We start from the raw sequence: 20639 nt of genomic DNA, 5'->3' as shown, positions 1-20639 counted from the left end.
CAGACACTTTCTTCTCAATACTGGAAGGGCTTGCTTATTTATTCATTAGCAATGTTGCACATATTAGCAACTTTGGTGTTCAGTTCATGGGCGTAGGTGTGTATATACACACAAACATACATAAATGCTGAACAATAGGAGACCCTGACTATACATATTAACAGCTGAAATTTCTGTAACCAGGAAGAATTTTGAATTCTAATTCCAGGTGGCTTGGTTATGATATCTGTTTATGGCTGTATTTGGAAGTTAAACCTTCCAGATACAGCCATAAACAGATATCAACAAATGTCAAAATGACATTTGTTCAGCACTGGAAATACAGTGAATAAAATTATCCAACTCTCTCCAAAAGAAAAAAAAATGTAACTCAGATAAGTTAATGAAAATAGTACCTAGAAACATTAAACTAGGATAAGAACTGCAAAGGAAATAAAACGGATGTGAGAGAAAGATTGTACTTGCAAGGTGGGATGTGGCAAATACCTTTTAGTAGCGGGCTGGGGATCATCTAGGAAACATCTAAAGCTTCGCAGCTTCGTTCTCTAGCACAGTTAAGAGATTCTCCTCCACCCCCAGAGTTGCCTCAGTTTTTTTCCTACAGCTTTTGACTCCAAAATTGTTCATGGAAATGGGTGGAGCCTCGCTATTCTTTCCTTTCTGTCTTAAAATGGTTACATTTGCAGAGCATGCTCCTTGAGTCCTTCAAGCTGCAGCTTCTCCCAGCTGCCTTTGGCTCTAATCTCCTTATAGGTGTAGCACCATGGCAACAGGCCCAGCCTAGAACCCAGGAACCTTGTTTCTGTTACCTGAGGGGCTGGATGCAGCCTGAGGAAGAGAAGAAGAATATTACCTGTCCTGCAGCCTATTTGGAAGATGACTTCATGTTCTGTAATATGTGTTTCTGTTCTGCTTCTACTGAAGACTTGAAATTACACCTGGAAAACATTTATCCAGAGATGTTATCAGTAACTAAAGACAGCAGGGGAAACCATCTTCTATTGGTTCTTGTCTTCTAAACACAGAGTTGTTTTCTGAGATGTAGTTCAGAAAGTGATTTGCTGTATCATGACATGTGGCACCGCTATGATTTTGGGGTGCACTGCAAGATGGCTGTACAGTTGCTTCATGTAGGTAGACATTTATTTGGTTTGAGATAAAATTAATTTATGTTTTAGAATATTTTCCTAAAGAATTTAAAACAAAAAAGTAAGCCTTATATTTGTACCTCCTATTTTAAATATGCCTTCATCTTCCCTGTTGAGAGGCTCACTCCCAGAGCAGGATAGCCTTTTCCCCTACAAGCAACTCCTCCTGGGAAAAACGGGCTGGAACTGTTGTTTCATGTGTTTAGAAAAGATTACAGTATCCTGTTGCCTCAACCAGGCTTCCTATGAAGCATATTGGGAAAGTTTGTATGGTAATTACATTAAAATTTGTTTTTGCATTTAGTTATTTATAGTTGATATGCTCTGTTGACAGTATATAACATGTCATTGTCTTATCCAGTAGAACAAAAGGAAATAAATGTGGAGCCATTACATTGTTATATTTTTAGGTACAAAACATTAGGTGGCTTTTGTGCATCCTTTGTATTATCAATGGTAAATATAATTATTGAATTTTTGACCATAAAAAGATTGCTGAACATTAGAACACACATTTTTGTGTGTGGAAAGAAGAATGGACTAAGGTCCTATTGCTTAAGATGTTTTTTACTATATGGAGTTTGATTAAACAGCGTTAGAATGGAAACAGAAGGGAAAGAGCAGCCTTTCGTGCTAGTCTCCTATATCTCATTACTTTATAATTTAACTGAAAGCTACTCTGGCATTAAGTATTTTGGTTCCTTTTTAAGTTAACATGGTTATTTCAAGGAATGAATGAAGCTGCTTATTTAATGTGTTTTACAAAAACAAATGTCTTTCCACAAGGCATTTCTTTTTATCCCCATTACTAGGTACTTCTGCTTGAAATATATGTATTTAACTCTGGGTGTTTCAGTCAATAAATACTATAATTATTGAGTAAAACTGCATAGCTACCCAGTTCTGGATTCAAGAATATTGTGTTTTATATTGTTTGGCTTCATTGATTCTTCCAAGGGGAAGGCAGTGAAGTACTAGCTCCTGTAGTGACAAGAGTCATGGCTTCCCCACATTCCTTTTTAAACAACTAGGGGACAGAATCAACCAGAATGCCTGAACAGTGTTGACAAAGGTCTGTTCTTCTAGTTTGAACATTTCTTTTGAGGGTGGGAAGTTTCTTCAAGGCATTTTACTCTTTATTCATATTTGTACAGTAAAGCATAGATAGAACCAAAAGCTTGCCAGAAAAGAATTCCATATAGAGATGGAAATCAGGCCTTTGGAAAAGCAGGGTCTTGTGCTGAAAAGTTTGGCTTTGATTCTGGGTTTGTGTATGTATGTTTATTCTGCCAAAGCAGAAGGAAACAGAATGAGGGTTCAGTCACTGCTATTTTGTCACTGATAATAGAGGATAAAGCTATAGCATGGAAAAAAAAAAAAAGTAAAAGAAACGATATGTCTTTTGATAACACCTTTGCATAAAAAAAATGTGTAAGATAACCTTAGATGATATATATTTCTCCATCTCCAACACAGGAATGTGGATAAAAACAGTGTCTGTGGTGGAGCTTCAAGCTCCCTTGAGACTAGTAAAATTATAGTACATTTTTGTGTTTTGTTGAAAAAAGTAAGTGTGTACACACAGACACAAATATGTATGTGGCTTATCTGTGCCACATGAATATGGTCCTATTATTATTGTTACACATTAACTGTTAATTTGCTCATTTATTTTCCTCTTAGGCATTTATACATTTGGTTAAGCCTCCATTGCATTTGACCTTTATTTTCTTGTTGGCCAAGTAATTACACTACCATAAATATCTCTTTCTACTTTTAGGTCTCGTGGGCTGCCTAAACTAAAAGAGTCACGTTCCCATGAATCCCTGCTGAGCCCATGCAGTGCAGTGGAATGTCTGGATCTTGGTAGAGGGGAGCCCGTATCAGTGAAGCCACTCCATAGCAGCATCCTTGGACAAGACTTCTGCTTTGAGGTAGAAAAGTGTAGGAAAAAGGAAGAGTAGTTAGACAACAAAGAGATTTTTCTATCCAGTATTCCTATGATCGCATTACTGTATTGATGATTTGATCATCTTAACTGGTTTTCAGTTGCTGAAAATTACCTACTTACAGGGGAAAAATTGGAAATCTGCTAATCTGATTATGTTGGTGATTAAAGTTATTAATGATGGCTTCTCATTCCTTTTGGGCTTGTCTGCTTTCAAAATAAATGAGTTCTTCTACTCAATGCTCTGTGGTGACCTAAATGGGAAGGAAATCAAAAAAAGAGAGGATATATGTATACATATAGCTGATTCACTTCGCTGTACAGCAGAAACTAACACAACATTGTAAAACAACTATACCCCAATTTAAAATAAATAAATAAATAAATGGGTTCTTAGTGCATTCTCAGCAGAGGTCACAAGATTAATAATAACTTATTGTTAGTATTTTAATTTTTTAGTATTGATAAAGATATCACACAATATGTTATTATTTTTCTCCTGAAAGCCAAACCCCCCAATTTTAATGATCCTTTTGAGGAAATTGACTAAAACCATAATTTTTCTAACTAAAACATGGGCAGTTCAAGATCTGGGACCATGTCTTATCTATCTTTGTAATCCCCAGCACTTAGCCCAGTCCCTGGCACATTGCAGGTGCCTAATTTCTTCAGTGAACAAATTGCCCTTCACCAGAAAATTATCATCATCACCTTTTATAAGGTAATTTCCCCCTCCCAAAGTAAATGACCAATTGGCCATTTGCAAATTTAATTTCAAAACCATCCATATACTTGTTAGGGTTATGATTTAATTAATGAGCACAAACTTACAAAGTTATTAGTGATGAGTCCTATGTTAGATATTGTAGAAGTTGAAAGATGTTTTATACCTTTTCTTATGGACCTGCACTATCCAACAGAAATACAGTGCAAGCCACATGTGTAATTTTAAATTTTATTAAACCCAAATCCTACCACTTCTAACATGGAACTAAAAATTATCAATGAAACTTTCTACATTCTTTTTTTAAAAACTGAATCTTCAAAACCTGATGTATATTTTACACTTACAGTACATCTCAGTTTGGACTAGTATTTCACATGCTCACTAGCCACATGTGGTTAATAGCTACCATATTAGACAGAATGTAACATCTGATCTGATTCACTAGGTTATAATCTGAGATTGAGTTAATATGTGAACCACTTTAGCAATTTGGACAGGTCATTTATTGGTGTTCTTTTGTATAAAAGTCACTTGAACTTTGCCATATTTGTAGAACTCAGTTCAACGGATTGTATGCCCAGCCAGGTGTTAGGTTCTAGGCATAGAGACAACATGCTTCATTTTTAAAGGACATTGATAATAATCATCAGGCTAACCTAATTAGATGATTGGCAATCAGACTGGTTGCCTAGTAGAAGAGAAATGGGTTCCAAAGTAATTCAATACTGGTAACTCTTTTCAGTTTCACGTAGTAACCTTCTGTAACATAATGAAGGCAGTCCCAAGAAATAAGCTGTTTTAGAGACCTTCTTCCCTTTTTAGTTATTTTTATTAACTCAGAATTGAGCATATTTATTTGCAGGTAATTTTTAAAGGTTTAAGTTTAGTTAAAGATTTTTAGTTTTGTTCTTTCTGAACTGTAGGCCAGTTTTAGGTTCCTGAGCTGAATTCTCAATGGCCTTTGTCTTCATACCTGCATTCTAGTAGATGCTAACTAGATAACAAAACAAAAAGTGAATGTGGATGTACATATAGATATCATAAAACCAGCAAATATAATTTTGGTTACCATGTAGTATAATATGGGTTCATAGCATATCTCTAAATCTTTCATGATACAACTAGGAAGATAGAGACCCCAAGCCCTGCATTTCCTTTTCCTTATCTCTAATCTTTATGTTGAAGGTTACCTACTTAAGTGGAAGTAAATGCTTCAGCTGTAACTCTGCTTCAGAGAGAGATAAGTGGATGGAAAACCTTCGCAGGACAGTTCAACCAAATAAGGTAATAGTGGCTTTGAATGTCCAAAAAATGTATAACTCTATAAGCAGTAAGTTGATTGAAGGTAAATAAAGTAATAATACCTTAAATTTTATAGAACTTTTAAACACATATACGTTTTGTCCTTTTATGCTCAAAATAATCTTCTTACAGATAGTATCATGATTTTACCAGTGTGGATAAGAGCAGCGGTCCCCAACCTTTTTGGCACCAGGGACCAGTCTCATGGAAGACAATTTTTCCACGGACGGCGGGGGGCGGGGGGTGGTTTGGGATGATTAAAGTGCATTACATTTATTGTGTACTGTATTTCTATTATTATTACATTGTAATATATAGTGAAATAATTATACAACTCACCATAATGCTGATAGGAGGCGGAGTTCAGGCTGTTGTGTGAGCGATGAGGAGCGGCTGTAAATACAGAGGAAGCTTCGCTCGCTCGCCCACTGGCTCACCTCCTGCTGTGTGGCCCAGTTCCTAACAAGCCACGGACCAGTACCAGTCCATGGCCTGGGGTTTGGGGACCCCTAGATAAGAGGACTCAGAGAAGTTAAGTCACTTGACCAAGTGAGAGGCTAGTACAAGACAGAAATGGGACTAGAACACAAGTTTCTTAATTACTTACTTATCTCTGTTTTATTTGCAGAAAGCTAATTCAGTTGCCACAAGACTGGCTATATGAGAACTTACAGGATGATATTTTTTTAACCCAAGTAAAATAAAATGTATGTGGCTCTCTAAGAGCTTTCTATTATCTTGAACAATGAGGTAGCAATCCCCTTCATTATTTTTTGACTGCCCTTAATGAAGTACATAGCATCACCTACTTTAAGAGGAAAATGTTGTCTTTCTGGGATTTCAACTCTCAAACACAACTTTGTTACTTCTTTATAGGACAATTGCAGACGAGCCGAAAACGTTCTCCGTTTATGGATTATTGAAGCCAAGGACCTTGCCCCTAAAAAGAAATATTTCTGTGAACTGTGCCTTGATGATACCCTCTTTGCTCGTACAACTAGCAAGACCAAAGCAGACAATATTTTCTGGGGTGAACATTTTGAGTTCTACAGCCTTCCACCTCTTCATAGCATCACAGTTCACATTTATAAAGATGTGGAAAAAAAGAAAAAAAAAGACAAGAATAATTATGTAGGGCTAGTCAATATCCCTACTGCCAGTGTGACTGGTCGCCAATTTGTAGAAAAGTGGTACCCAGTGAGTACACCTACACCCAACAAAGGAAAGACAGGAGGACCTTCTATTCGGATTAAATCACGTTTCCAAACTATCACCATTCTGCCTATGGAGCAATACAAAGAATTTGCAGAATTTGTCACCAGCAACTACACCATGTTGTGTTCTGTTCTTGAACCAGTAATTAGTGTGAGAAATAAAGAAGAGTTGGCCTGTGCCTTAGTGCACATTCTTCAAAGTACTGGCAGAGCCAAGGTAAGTGGAAAAGGAGGGTTGCGTTACCCAAAATCTCTTCCCTACCTTTTATGAAGAAAAAACACATGTTTACTGTGGAGATTCAAATTAGAGATATATGCTTTGCTATTGGTCAAAAAAAAAAAGAATTAGGAAGGAAACCTATTAGTGGTTCTTAGATCCACTTATTAGTGGAGATTATAAAAGTAAAGAAGTAAAATGGAGACTAACAAGTATTTATTTAAAGTTTATTTGCATGAAATAGAGATACCGCAGCTAGCTCTTTATTGTCTGACAAAATAAGTGGTAGGATTGGTGGATAATCCCACAATATGTTCAAGATTATTTATCTTTAGTTCTGGAGTGCATTGTATGATGGTTTTATTCCTCACTATATTTTAAATTAAGATTAACTCATGACTGTACCCAGCTAGTCACAGAAGGAGGTATTCCAGAAACATGCTGGTCATTAACAAGAGTCTTCATGAGATTAACATCTAAATTTGGAATTAAAATACCAAGGGATGTTATTTAATTGTTAGCTGTCTCATGATAACCTTATCTCAATTCATGCTGGATAGAAGTAAAAGTTCAGGAAGATAAAAGAAAGAAATATACTAATTGTATAAAGAACACTAAACAAATGATAGAATCTTTTTTTTAATTTTTATTGGAGTATAGTTGATTTACAATGTGTTAGTTTCAGATGTAACAATTGATAGAGTCTTTGATCAGCCTGAACTGTGGTAATTATCACCTCTGTGAGGCATATTCACTTAACTAGGCTAAATCTCCGTTATATTATATGCAAATTGGTCATGGTAAAATTGTATTTTAGATCTAGAGGAGTTCACAGCTAGAATAATTTATGTAGAACTGAACAATAAAATAAAGCGTTTTTAAAATTTCTTGATACAAATCAGAATATATCAAATATTCAATATTTAGTCCCTTATTTAACTGCCTTCCTACTGATTATCATTTTGGTGGTTGAATTTACTAATAATAATTTTGAGCTTTCTGGTGTTAAAAATGTGTCATTGAAATTTTGAGTCTCATCTTTGAAATTGTATGGATATGTTCTTTCTGTTCTTCATTTGCTCAAGGTTCAAGGATATATGTAGGATTTTTTAACAGCTTTATTGAGGTACAATTTACATATCATAAACTATACCCATTTAAAGTGAAAAACTCAGTGAGTTTTGACAGATTATGCACCCGTGGAAACCACAGCAGTCAAGATACAGAATGTTACCATCACCCCCAAGTTTCTTCCTGACCCTTAGCACAAGAGTTTTAGTAGTGACTCCTAAGTCTACGACTCTTTTACAGTGTTGATCTACCCTGGAATAAATCCCATTCATGTTTAAAATGCTTAATTTTAAAATAAAAGTAAATCAACAACTTTGAAATATCCAGTGAATATATAACATTCAAAATACAGGATGTTTTCAAATTGAACAGTAAACAATGAACTTTAAATCAAGTTCCTTAGACTGATGAGAAATGAAGCAGTTGTTTCTTAAGGGCTTTATTTCTCCTTATGCCTTCGTTCACTATGGATGGTTGGATGGATGGATAGATGGATGGATGGATGGATGGATGGATGGATGGATGGATGGATGGATGGATGGATGGGGATACATACATACATACATACAAACAGATATAATCAGCCTAGAAAATGAGTTCAGATGTTTAGTTCAAGAAATGTCATGTTGATACTATAGACCAATTTGTAACAATTATATATTGAATGCCTAATATGTGTCAGAAGCAGTTAAATGCTGGAAATATAGAGGTGAATAAAAATAGACACTGTCTTTGGTCTCATGGGACTCACAGTCTTCTGGGGAAAACAGATGTTAATCAAATAATTACGGAAATGTGTGATTACTGCGAAAAGTGCAGATTTTTAAAAAGTTATATTGTGCTGTGAGAATGTGTATTAAGGGGACCTGACTAGTGGAGTTCAGGGGCAGTGTTGGTAAGAGAAGGCTTCACTGAAGAAAGATGTGCAAACTAAAATCCAAAGGATCTGAGGAATTAACTCCATAGCAGTGAGGGCTGAGCAAGGGTGGGAGTGAAGCAGAACTGAGAACAGCATTTGCAGAAAGCTCTGTGGTGAATAGACAACATTGTTATTAGAAAGGGCTTGATGTATTCAAGGACCTACCGAAAAAAAAAGGCCCTTGAGACTGGAGCAATACAGAGAGAATGGTATGAGATGAGGCTGGGAAGATAGACAGAAAGCAGAAAATATAGAGACTTGCAGGCCACATTCAGAACTACAGTCTATATCAAAAGTGCGATGAAAAACCTTTGAAGGAATTTTTAACTTAGGATTGGTGACACCTAAAATTTTATCCTGACTGACTTTTTTCTTTCAAATGAATCTGGTAGCTTTAGTTTTAAAGCAGCATTCCCAGGATGTTTGATATTTCATCAGTCTCTCCTAATGTATATTATTTATTCAGTTGCTTTCTGCCTAACTGAACATTATTCTACCAGGATTTTCTGACTGACTTGGTGATGTCTGAGGTGGATCGTTGTGGAGAGCATGATGTCTTGATCTTCAGAGAGAACACCATTGCCACCAAATCCATTGAGGAATACCTCAAGTTGGTGGGACAACAGTATCTTCATGATGCATTGGGTATGGAGAAGAAAAACATCTGTTTTCTTTCCCTTTTGATTTTTAGACCCTCATGAAACAACCAAATGGAACTCAAATTCTGCATGTTATCTGGTTCTAGCTGATTAAAGTGTGAAAGTTGGAGTTTCAGCTGTAAGAAGTCTCTGCAATACTCAGCAGGGGAGGAACAGCAGATTGATTTCTTACACTATGTACCGAAAGAGAAAGTTCATCAGCATAGGCAGCTACCCCCATGCCCTCAAGTCCCTGAGATTCTGAGATACACAGTAATGTTAGTAATGAGATGTCATTTCTAGTTGACTTGTCTCCCCCAAAGTGTTGGGTATTTATATCATGATATAAATACATTACCTAAGTCTTGAAAGTGTTAGCATTTGTTATTATGCATCAAAAATGGAGAAACTCCTTCCAATTCCCATAACTCCCAATTTCTGCCTTCCAGACCTACAGAATTTTTCACAACTAATCTTTGTCCAATCAGTAGTTCTTAATGACTAGGCCACCCACTTGCAGCTCCATATTTGGTCGTGAAATTCAGGTGTTAACCACTGGAGTAAGGCACTGTGCTCGACACTTTGATATACATTCTGATAAAGCAGACATGAGTTCCTTGAAGAACAGTGTCATTTTTTTTATCCCCATATCCCCAGTACTTCATATAGAATGTAGAGCGGCACCATCCTAAAGAAACATAATGTGAGTCACATGTGAGTAATTTAAATTTTCTAGCAGTCACAGTGTAAAAACGGTAAAGAGAAACAGGTAAATTTAATTTTGATAACATTTTATTTAACCCAGTATATCCAAATATTACTTAATATGTTATCAATATAAGAATTATTAATGAAGTATTTTACTTTTTTATCCTAACTCTTGAAATTGTGTGCATTTTATATTTATTACACGTTCAGTTTGCACTAGCCAAATTTCAAGTGCTCAGCAGTCACATGAGACTATCAAGAATAGACAATAAGGTATGAATGAATGGATAAATGTTTGCCCTTAGAGAGCTTACAATATAGATAGGTAAGAAAGATAAGGATATCCCTATAACCAAAAAGAGAAAGAGAATCCTGTGCCTTTTCAAATAATTAAAGAAATTGATTATACCTGATGGAATTGTAAAATTTCCCTTGTGACATTTATGATGTGTGTGTGTAGCTCGAAGTTTAGCAAGGTTTATAAAAGCAGAGATTGGACAAGGGAAATGGCAGGGATTAACATAGGGGAAAGAACCTCATGAACAAAAAGGTATCGAGGTACCAGAGAACCAGGCATGTTTGGAATATAGCCAATTAGCTGGAAAATAAAGTGAAAAAGACAAGTCAACAACAACAAAAATGATTAGACAAATAACTAGAACCAATTAGTTGAGGGCCTTGACTGCCTGGCTGAGGAGTGTAGATTTTACAGTAATCACTGGTGAACGACTGGAAGTTTTGAGCAGGGTGTTTTTAATAGAATCAGTTTAACAGAGTGATTTAAATGGGTTGGTGAAGAAAGCAGCTGAACGCAGAGAGCAGTTAAGAAGCCATTATAATAAGGAAGGCAAGAAATAACAAGACTGTGAATGAGGTAATCGCCAAGAGTAAGAGAAAAGTTGGATCTAAGAAATATTAAAGAAGTTGAGCTAATAGGACTTGGCAACTTTTCAGTTTGTGAGAATGGGGCAGGGCGTGGTGGAGGAGATCAAATATTACAGTGAATTTGGGGCCTTCCTGAGTGACAAGAAGGATGATGAGATTCTTAACAGAATGAGAACATAAAAGTAGTGGGCTTGAAAGAATGAGAAATGATATTTTCACTTCACATGTATTCAACTTGAAGTTCAAGTAGGAAATCCCAGGGGTTCTAGGTAGGAAATCCCAAGACATCTGTCTAGCTGGCTGGTGAAAATTTAGGACTAAGTTACCCATGTGGAGGGAATCAATGAAACTACAAGATTACAGGAGCAGGAAGAGGATAGGGCCAAAGACAGATCTAACAGTGCACCTGGTTTATGGTGTAGAAGGAAGCAGAGGAATCAGGGAAGTGGTCAAAGAGAGAGGAAGCATGCATGCACACGTGCAAAAAAAAGAAGGAAAATACTGTGTCTTAGACACCAAGAGGAAAAAAGTATCAATAGAGTCAGAGATTGAGGAAAGTAAAGATTAAAAAGAAAACATGGCTATTGCATTTTGATGACTCGTGATGGCTGGGACTGCTCTCAGGAGCACAGGAGCCAGGTTGCACAGGCTAAAAAGTGAATGACTGCTCAAGAAACAGGACCGTTGTGTTTACCTATGCTGGACTCACTGTAGTAGCAGTTAATTCCTACTTTGGAGAAGTACATTTTTTCTTCTCCTGCTTCCTATCTTCATATTTATTTCTTTTCTCTAAGTCATGTGCTTTAGTTTAAGATCTAATAGGAATTTAAAAGAAGACTAGTGAAAATGGATTTTCATTGACATTAGGAAAGGTACAGAATCAGAGTTTCACATAAAAAGCTTGTACAGTCATATCATAAATTACATATCGTGGTTTGCTCTAATGATTTGCACTGCCTTATAAAAAGCAATGATGATGCATCTCAAACAGTATTCTCTATTCTGGGGAGATAAAGGTGTAGATGTTTGTTGACCATCTACTTCTTAAAAATCAGATATTCATATTCTACCATCAGTGTGCTAAATAGGCTTCCCAAATGAAATAATTCCTGAAGTGAAAAGGAGAGACAAGTCCTTTGTTAATCATTACAGTTAATTATTAACTGTCCTAGAACAGTTAATAGTTAAATAGCTGATTGGCTCAATGAGACCTGAAAATTGATTCAGTGAGCAGGGGAAGAAATTCAAGTAACCCCACAAAGATCTCTATTATATTTGTAACCCAAAAGCAAGGACCAGGGTGGTGAAAATGGCTACTGCTTCCAAGAGCACAAACAAAATTAATTGGTAAGCTTCTTCAGGAAAGAGATTCTACTGTCTTCTCCCCATCCAACTCCCCATATTTCTAGTTAGCCTTTTTTTTATATATATAAATTTATTTTATTTATTTATTTTTGGCTGCACTGGGTCTTCGTTGTGGTACGCGGGCTTCTCATTGCGGTGGCTTCTCTTGTTGCAGAGCACGGGCTCTAGGCACATGGGCTTCAGTAGTTGTGGAATGAGGGCTCAGTAGTTGTGGCTTGGAGACTCTAGAGCGCAGGCTCAGCAGTTGTGGCGCACGGGCTTAGTTGCTCCGCGGCATGTGGGATCTTCCCGGGCCAGGGCTCAAACCCATGTCCCCTGCATTGGCAGGTGGATTCTTAACCACTTCACCACCAGGGAAGTCCCTATCAGAAGTTTTAAATTAGAAGGCTTCACAGTGAAGTCTCAGTGAACCAAAAAATCAAATTAATAAGTACAGCTGAGCACTCTGAATAATTAAAGTTTTGTTGTATTTCGTATACTTTGGGCAAAAAAAAAAAAAAATAGATGTTATTTGCAGACTACCTGAAGAATTCTCAGAGAAAATTGAGTTAAAAGTTGCCAGTCATATTAAACAATATCTACCTGCCTTTTAGCCAGTCTTCGTTTATCTTGATTAAAAGCATTACTATTTACAGACTCTGCCTCAGTTAGACTTAAATTAAGTCTTTCATCTGTTAACCCCTTTTACCTTTCTCATTGAAATCAGTTTGCATGTTGATGCATCTGATCAACAGGAAACACCATCTTCTGTGACATGTAGAAGGCCTCTAAATTAGAGGGCCTAATTAGAGGCCCTCTAATTAGAGGGCCTCTAAAAAGGCCTAATTTCCACCACTGGTGGCAGAGGCAAATTTCCTTTTAGCAATAGTATGTCCGTACCTAGTGGCTTATTTCTATACGTGAAATTTGGATGCTAGATAATAATGAGTTAATGAAACACACCATAGAACATTCTAGGCACAAACTCAAATTTAAACAACATATTGAACACCCATCCTCTTTGTCCTTGATCTCTTTTTTTAAAGGCAGGAGAGCAGACATGAAGGGATCATTAAATCTGTCTCAGTAAGTTGTGATCGGCTAAACAGCTTCTAGGTGCAGATCTATAAAAGTTCACCTTTCAATGTGGTACTTTCCACACTATCAGACATAGGTTACAGTTCTTCTTTTTTTTAATTTATTTATTTTTGGCTGCGTTGGGTCTTCATTGCTGTGCTTGCGGCGAGTCGGGGGTGGGGGGCTACTCTTCGTTGCGGCACGCGGGCTTTTCATTGTGGTGGCTTCTCTTGTTGCGAAGCATGGGCTCTAGGCGCATGGGCTCAGTAGTTGTGGCTTTCAGGCTCTAGAGTGTAGGCTCAGTAGCTGTGGCACACAGGCTTAGTTGCTCCATGCATGTGGGATCTTCCCGGACCAGGGCTCAAACCTGTGTCTCCTGCATTGGCAGGTGGATTCTTAGCCACTGCGCCACCAGGAAAGTCCCAGGTTACAGTTTCAAAAGTGAAAAGAATTTTCTCAAGTTTGGAGGATTTTAAATATATCATAATCAGGTAAAAATAAAAAACTTTAGACAATTAATTTACTTCTGGACCCTTGAGTTGTTTATTTGGTTCTTTTCTTGAAGAATAAAAGAAAAATACTCTCAAAATTCACAAGTTATTTATTAATATTAGTTATTATCTCCTGGAATAGGTATAACTCACCTAGGTATAAGCTGAATATTAATGATATAAATTTAGAGGTGGATTGATTTTTACATGAAGTATTTGACATTGATGACTTATTTTTAAATTCAGGTACTCTTTAAATGAGGTAAATTCTGTGGGAGCACATAGCATAGGTGATGTTGAGAACATGTTCAATAGAAATCCTGTGAGAGTTGGTAAACATTTTTAAAAGGCTTTTACCAGTTTTGGTTATTTCACTCTATGAAAAGTTATTCTAAATTTACAAGGTTTGTACATAACAATACTTATTATATGGAGCCCCTACTAAGTACCAGGCACCATATCAGACACTTTTCTTTTCATGCACTATTTTCAGATCCTCACCATAGCTCTAGAGGGTTGGAGTGATTAATGCTATTTTCCAAATAAAGCACCCAAAACTCAGACTAGTTAAGTGACTTCTCATGGCCCCACAGTTGGTTAAGTGATGGGTCCAGGATTTGACCCTAGATCTTTCTGACTCCAAAGCCTTTACTTTTTCTCTGCACCACTTTCTTTTCTGTGCATCACTTAGATTCCTCTTCTCCAAGCATTGTTCTTCCAAATAATCAGTTCCCATTCCTGTATCACAGCTATTTTTTAAATCTTTCATTTATCCTAGTACTAACCATTTTGATAGAAAATACTCTTTGATATTGCTGCTGCCACTTAATTTTTTATAGGAATTACTGTTCACTTTCATGAAATCTATTAATAACTAGCCTGAACTTCAGTTAATATAAGCAGATTTGAAAGGAGCTGTGAAAGTTCTACTCCTCTGTCATAAAGACCTATAAAAAACAAAAAATAAAAACATACTACCATCTCTAACAAATATTTATTGAGCCCCTGCAATGCTTTGGAAGCTATTTAATAGGCTTGGGATTTGAACATGAATAGAACCCAGTCCCTGACCTTCAATGGTATTCATCCTAAAGATGAGACAGGCATGTGAACAAATAAGCACAAAACAGTGTGAAACATAGAACAGAACAAATACATGGTATAGTGCATGGTGGAGGATAAACAGGTGATAAACAGGTAAGGTAAGGATTTGCTCTTTCAGGAAATACTGGGCATATCTCTATAGAGGCTAAGATATATGAACAGGGCGTCTAAGCTAAATTTATTTGGAAAAACATCCAAATTATATAAAGAGATGCTCTGCTATGTGCTATGTCGAATGACTATCCCCATTAGGAGAGGTAAGCCTAGAGACCCTTACTTGAATCTGTGTTTGCACCAGTATTAGCAGTTAAAAGCATAGGTAAGCTAATCATTCAAACTTGGGTTATTTATTCTTCTAAAATAGTAACAACATTATTCATAAGGTAAAGAGGCTTTATAATAAGTAATGAGTTCCTGCTATTTAAATATATTTGTGATTTCAGATAAAAGATTTAAAGTTGTAGCATTTTTTAAAGTAGTTTCATTATTCTTTTTGTAAATACCATGATGATGATGTTAATGAGTGCTGTTTTTCCACTTCCAGAGTAAGGAAAATAAACATGACGTATAGGAGGTGGTATCTCTTGGGTTCCAGAGCAATAACCCTTCGTGAACAGTGTTTTGTGCCCTCCATGTCAGGCATCAGAACGAATTCCCCATTACACATTTTAGTACAGAAATCCTACATTCTTTTATTCTCTTCAGGAAGACACTATTTAGTTATACTGTCCGTCATCTTCTCTCTCGAAATAGGGGAGTTCATCAAAGCTTTGTATGAGTCAGATGAAAACTGTGAAGTGGATCCCAGCAAATGTTCATCTAGTGAACTGATAGACCATCAGAGCAACCTGAAAATGTGCTGTGAGCTGGCTTTCTGCAAGATCATCAACTCTTACTGGTGAGCTGCTGTCGGTGCTTCACTCCCTGCTATTGGAACTTCAGTTTTTCAATATGAGTTATCACAGTGTTAACTGTTATTTCCCAACCAAAGGAAGGACTTACGGGAAAAATTGAAAGTTTCCCTAATACAGTTTTGTCTAAAATCTAAACCTCTCTTGTAAGCAGAAGTTGCTCTGAACTATCCACATAAATATAATATTTCCCCAGAATATTAGCACTACATCCTCGAATACCAAAAGTATTTTGAGGACTTTTAAACATATTTACTAGTGTCAAACAAATGTGTTAATGATTTTTGATCATTATTCTAACCCCAGCAATTGGTGAGATTTTGGAAGCTTTTTGATGAACAGTCTTTAGAGAGATTATGATGAGCTGTAGTAAACCAAATGGTTTAGTCAGGAGCCTCATGCCATTTTCCCACTTTGCAAAACTAAGTTTACACTAATTCCTGAGTTTTGTAGCTTTGGGTTTCTGGTCTCCATCTGGACGTCTATGAATTTTCCACCACTTCTCAGGCATGAATCAGACAGAAGCTCTCTCTGTTAGGCCCTCCTCATAGCCTGGCTCTATTGGGCCAGAGTGGGATCACCTGTGCTTCCTTGGGTTATGGTACTTTTATATTTGGTCCTTCTTCCTTCCCCAGTGTTTTCCCTCGTGAGTTGAAAGAAGTGTTTGCATCCTGGAAGCAGCAGTGCCTGAACCGCAGCAAGCAAGACATCAGCGAGCGGCTCATCAGTGCCTCGTTGTTTCTCCGTTTTCTGTGCCCAGCCATCATGTCTCCCAGTCTCTTCAACCTCATGCAGGAATATCCTGATGACCGCACATCTCGGACTCTAACTCTCATTGCCAAGGTCATCCAGAACCTGGCCAACTTTGCCAAGTAGGTGTCACTACCATAACCACTTTTTAACAACATTATTTAAAAAATACATGAGGCCTAACCTTTGGATGAGCGTGGGGTGCCTCATAACTCATGTTACATGATTTTTATTGTGGTATTATTAAAAATAGCAAAAAAATTGTAATCAATTTGAATATTCACTTTATAGAGGAATGGTTAAGTAGTCTGTGCATTCAGTGGAATATTTGCAGCCACTGCAAGTTGTGTTTACAAAGAACCAATAATATGCAAAATGATACAGATATAATTATATTAAATGAAAAGTTTTATTAAAAACTCCAGCCAAGGGCTTCCCTGGTGGCGCAGTGGTTGAGAGTCCGCCTGCCGATGCGGGGGACGCGGGTTCGTGCCCCGGTCTGGGAAGATCCCACATGCCGCGGAGCGGCTGGGCCCGTGAGCCATGGCCGCTGAGCCTGTGCGTCCGGAGCCTGTGCTCCGCAACGGGAGAGGCCACAACAGTGAGAGACCTGCGTATCGCAAAAAAAAAAAAAAAAAAAAAAACTCCAGCCAAAAAAAAAAGATAGGATACCAAATGGTGCATATACTTTTATCCCAACAATATGAAAACACAAAAACCTAAGTATAGGAACATTGGGAAGAGCAATCAGTCAAAATTCTATGGTTACATTATCTAAGACAAGTGGCCTGGCCCCTTCAAAAAGTCAATATCATGAAAAATGGAGAAGATGGAGGGAGGACTGTTCTAGATTAAAAGAGACAATGCATTGCTTGAATCTTAATTGGATCTGAACTGGAACAAACATTTATAAAAATCATTTTGGGGACAATTGGTAAAATTTAAATATGAACTATATATGAGATAATTTGTAAGTAATGTCTTTTAAAAGTTTTAGTGACAGTGGCATTGGTTTATGTAAGCGTTTTTCCTTATTCTGGAGAAATAGGTGCTAATGTACTTAGAGGCTATGTCTGCAACTTAGTTTAAAATGGTTCAATCAAAAAAAGAGAAGAGAGTGAAAACAAACGGCAAAATGGGAACGGTTGGTTAATATAGGTGAATGGCATATGGGTGTACGTTGTATATTCTTTCAACTTTTCTGTAGCTTTCAACTTTTTCAAGAGAAGTTAGGAGAAAGCAGTTGGAGAAGAAATGCACTGAACTGTAAATAGCAGATGTTTGGGTGGTGGAATGGGTACACCTACCCTTTTTTCCTTCCACTTTTCATTGTTTTCAATTTTTTCTTTTTTGTATAATTTTTATAATTTATAGAAAACAATTTTAAGAAATCACTGAGAAGCAATTCACACTGGCAAAATCGATCCCAGATTTACTCAGTATTGAAGCTTAAGTACAAGTTTCTAGTAGCAATGTATTGAAGGAAAAGATTAGAACTTCAATGAGATACATTGTTTTCTAGCATGTGGCTTTTTAGAAGTGCACTATTTTAACTTTGTGTGCTCTATATATATATATACTAACACAGAAATATACATGTTTACTCATATTTGAGCTAATTCTTGTAAAAATTGTTTCTAGTTTATTTTGGAACATGTTTTATGGACTTAAACTAGGCCTGGAAGATAGCTAGAACCTAGATAGGCAAAGAAGAGAGGAAGTTCTCTAGTAGAAATAAATAGCATGAGCAAAGGCTTGGAGAAGAAAAAGAGTATAATGTATTTGGGGGACTTTGAAGAAGCTAGCAATATTGAAGGTTTATACTGATAATGAATGTTTACAATGGCTTTAAATATCAGGAAAAAAGGATTTTGTCTTTACCCTATAGAGAATAGAAAGCTATTCAAAGTTTTTGTCTATTAATATAATATTAAGAAAGTATGTTTTAGTATTTATCACTTATAGATAATAAACAAATTAGTCACCTCCCCAAAATTAAAAAAAAAATGTATAGGTCTGTGTAAAGTCAATTCAAAATGATCACATCTCTTTTCCTGAATATGTTCTTTCTCATTTTCTCTCCCTCTACTTCAGATTTGGTAACAAAGAGGAATACATGGCATTCATGAATGATTTTTTAGAACACGAATGGGGTGGAATGAAGCGCTTTCTTTTGGAGATCTCTAATCCGGACACCATCTCAAACACCCCAGGCTTTGATGGTTACATTGATCTGGGCCGAGAGCTTTCAGTTTTGCATTCCTTACTGTGGGAAGTAGTTTCCCAACTTGATAAGGTAAAGTAGGCGGGAAGGGTAACAGGAGATGGGAGGTAGAGAACCCTAATGTACCTGGATACTGGAGAATATCTACAGAGTAATCACATTCATGCTTTCTGCTTGTTGAAAGCAACCTTTTGCCCTAGAAGTCTGGGAGGAAATAGTTATGATTTCTGAGTAAAATTTGTGCCCTACAAACCAGGAAATTCTAATAAGCCACAAAATTATTAACATATATTTTTAAGTAGTTACCTGAATTAATGGAGTATATATTTCTATAAACAAATATGTTTGTGTATTTGCCTAGAAACTAATATCAAATATTGTTGTATGAAGCTTTATTCATGTATAGTAGAGTGAGAAGAAACCTCATGTAGTAATTTCTAACGGAAGTGTGGACTTAGAAAAATACTGAGACTATCATGTTTAAGTAACTTACCATGAGATTTATTTTTATCATGCAAGTCAGAGGGTTTAATATAACTATTAGTACCTATAGAGTTATGTGGGATCTGAAAATCCTGATGTTTTCTTTTCATCTGCAGATGTAAATTAAGAATAGAGAAAACAATTATCATTTTTAATCATTTATTTTCTGACTATAAGCTAAGAATTTTTTTGTATACCATATTAATGACTAAATATATACCATGCCAATCATTTTCTTCCTTCTCGAATTTTGCAAAGAGGAATAGAATTTGTTATGGAAAACAGTCTAACAGACTCTGGCTAGGTTTATCACAATAAGTATTTATTGATGTTTTTGTTTGCTACAGCTACTTTATAAATATCTGTGGTGGTATGTTAGAATAACTTCAAAAAACAAAGTTATTTTTCTGTGATAAGAATTTGTTTATTTGTTTTCCTCCATTTTCCTATTATCTTTATTTTTTTGAGTCAGAACATTTTTTATTTTTTGAATTTTATTTTATTTTTTAATACAGCAGGTTCTTATTAGTTATCTATTTTATACATGTTAGTGTATATATGTCAATCCCAATCTCCCAATTCATCCCACCACCACCACCACCCCCAATTATCTTTAAAAACATTGCACCAATAAAATGAGGGAGAGGGGAGTAAAACCTATTAACAAAGACCACCTTCCTGAGGAAATGTAAATGGTAGGGTGTCCACTGGTGCCCAAAACATTTGTAAAATAATAAGCTGTTTCTTATTCTCAAGGACCCCTTCTTAACTTTTAGAAATGCTAGCTAGATTTTAAGTTGCAGCTATGCCGAGGGTAAATTCCTTGGATATGAATCATGGCTCAAGAGAGTCAAGCAAGTAAAGACATTCTTCAGATGGCACCTGTACTCATTTGAGCAGGGTAGAAGAGTCTGTTGAGAAGACAACGAAAACCCGGAGGCAGCCATGTAAAACTGCCTCATGGATGAAGGTTCCCATAAGACCCCATGAGAATGAGAATCCCCAAAGAAAAAAATGATTGAGATGGATAAAGCAAATCATAAAAAGTTATTCTTCACTGAATAACTGCATCAGTGGGATGCAGATACAGTTATCTTCTGAAATCAACCTGGTTTATTCAGGGTCAAGGTCTTTTTAACAGGCTTTGCTGTGTAAACACACGTTCTCCTTTTTAATTTCTGTTTGGTCCTGGGAACCAGCAGTACATCTATCTAGACACATCTCATAGATGTGTCATAACTTTGCTGTTTAAATTTTTTTTTAAAAATTGTCTTACTGATGCAAACTCAGCTGGCAGTAGGTCAGGGTTCCCAAGATTAAATGGCTAGTGGATGGCAATATCAACTGTGTGCCCTGCAGTGCTCTGGACCCCTGAATGCAACACCTTCTTGTATGTTGGCATGCATTTCTTTCCTCACATGATCCCTTTTCTTTGGAAGTTTCATCACACCAGCCAATCTTCTGGTCTTAAAGTTCTT

At 36.5% G+C, this 20639-nt stretch overlaps 1 protein-coding gene across 10 annotated transcripts in view; it reads left to right on the top strand.

Annotated features, from left to right (window-relative positions):
• Window positions 1-20639, top strand: part of RASAL2 (RAS protein activator like 2) — a 388691-nt gene that overhangs the window by 342188 nt on the left and 25864 nt on the right. For all 10 annotated transcript variants that reach the window (XM_027086223.1, XM_027086221.1, XM_027086219.1 and 7 more), the window contains 7 exons: window positions 2929-3082; window positions 5009-5107; window positions 6002-6556; window positions 9047-9191; window positions 15547-15691; window positions 16340-16576; window positions 18549-18750. In XM_027086223.1, coding sequence (XP_026942024.1) covers window positions 2929-3082; window positions 5009-5107; window positions 6002-6556; window positions 9047-9191; window positions 15547-15691; window positions 16340-16576; window positions 18549-18750 — 1537 coding nt within the window. The remainder of the gene's footprint in view (window positions 1-2928; window positions 3083-5008; window positions 5108-6001; window positions 6557-9046; window positions 9192-15546; window positions 15692-16339; window positions 16577-18548; window positions 18751-20639) is intronic.

Source organism: Aethalodelphis obliquidens, unplaced genomic scaffold (genome assembly GCF_003676395.1).
Source record: "Aethalodelphis obliquidens isolate GAN/ISIS:26980383/991018 unplaced genomic scaffold, ASM367639v1 scaffold55, whole genome shotgun sequence".
NCBI lineage: Eukaryota > Metazoa > Chordata > Mammalia > Artiodactyla > Delphinidae > Aethalodelphis > Aethalodelphis obliquidens.
The sequence above is the reverse complement of the archived record's forward strand: the minus strand, read 5'-3'. Positions and strand labels throughout refer to the sequence as shown.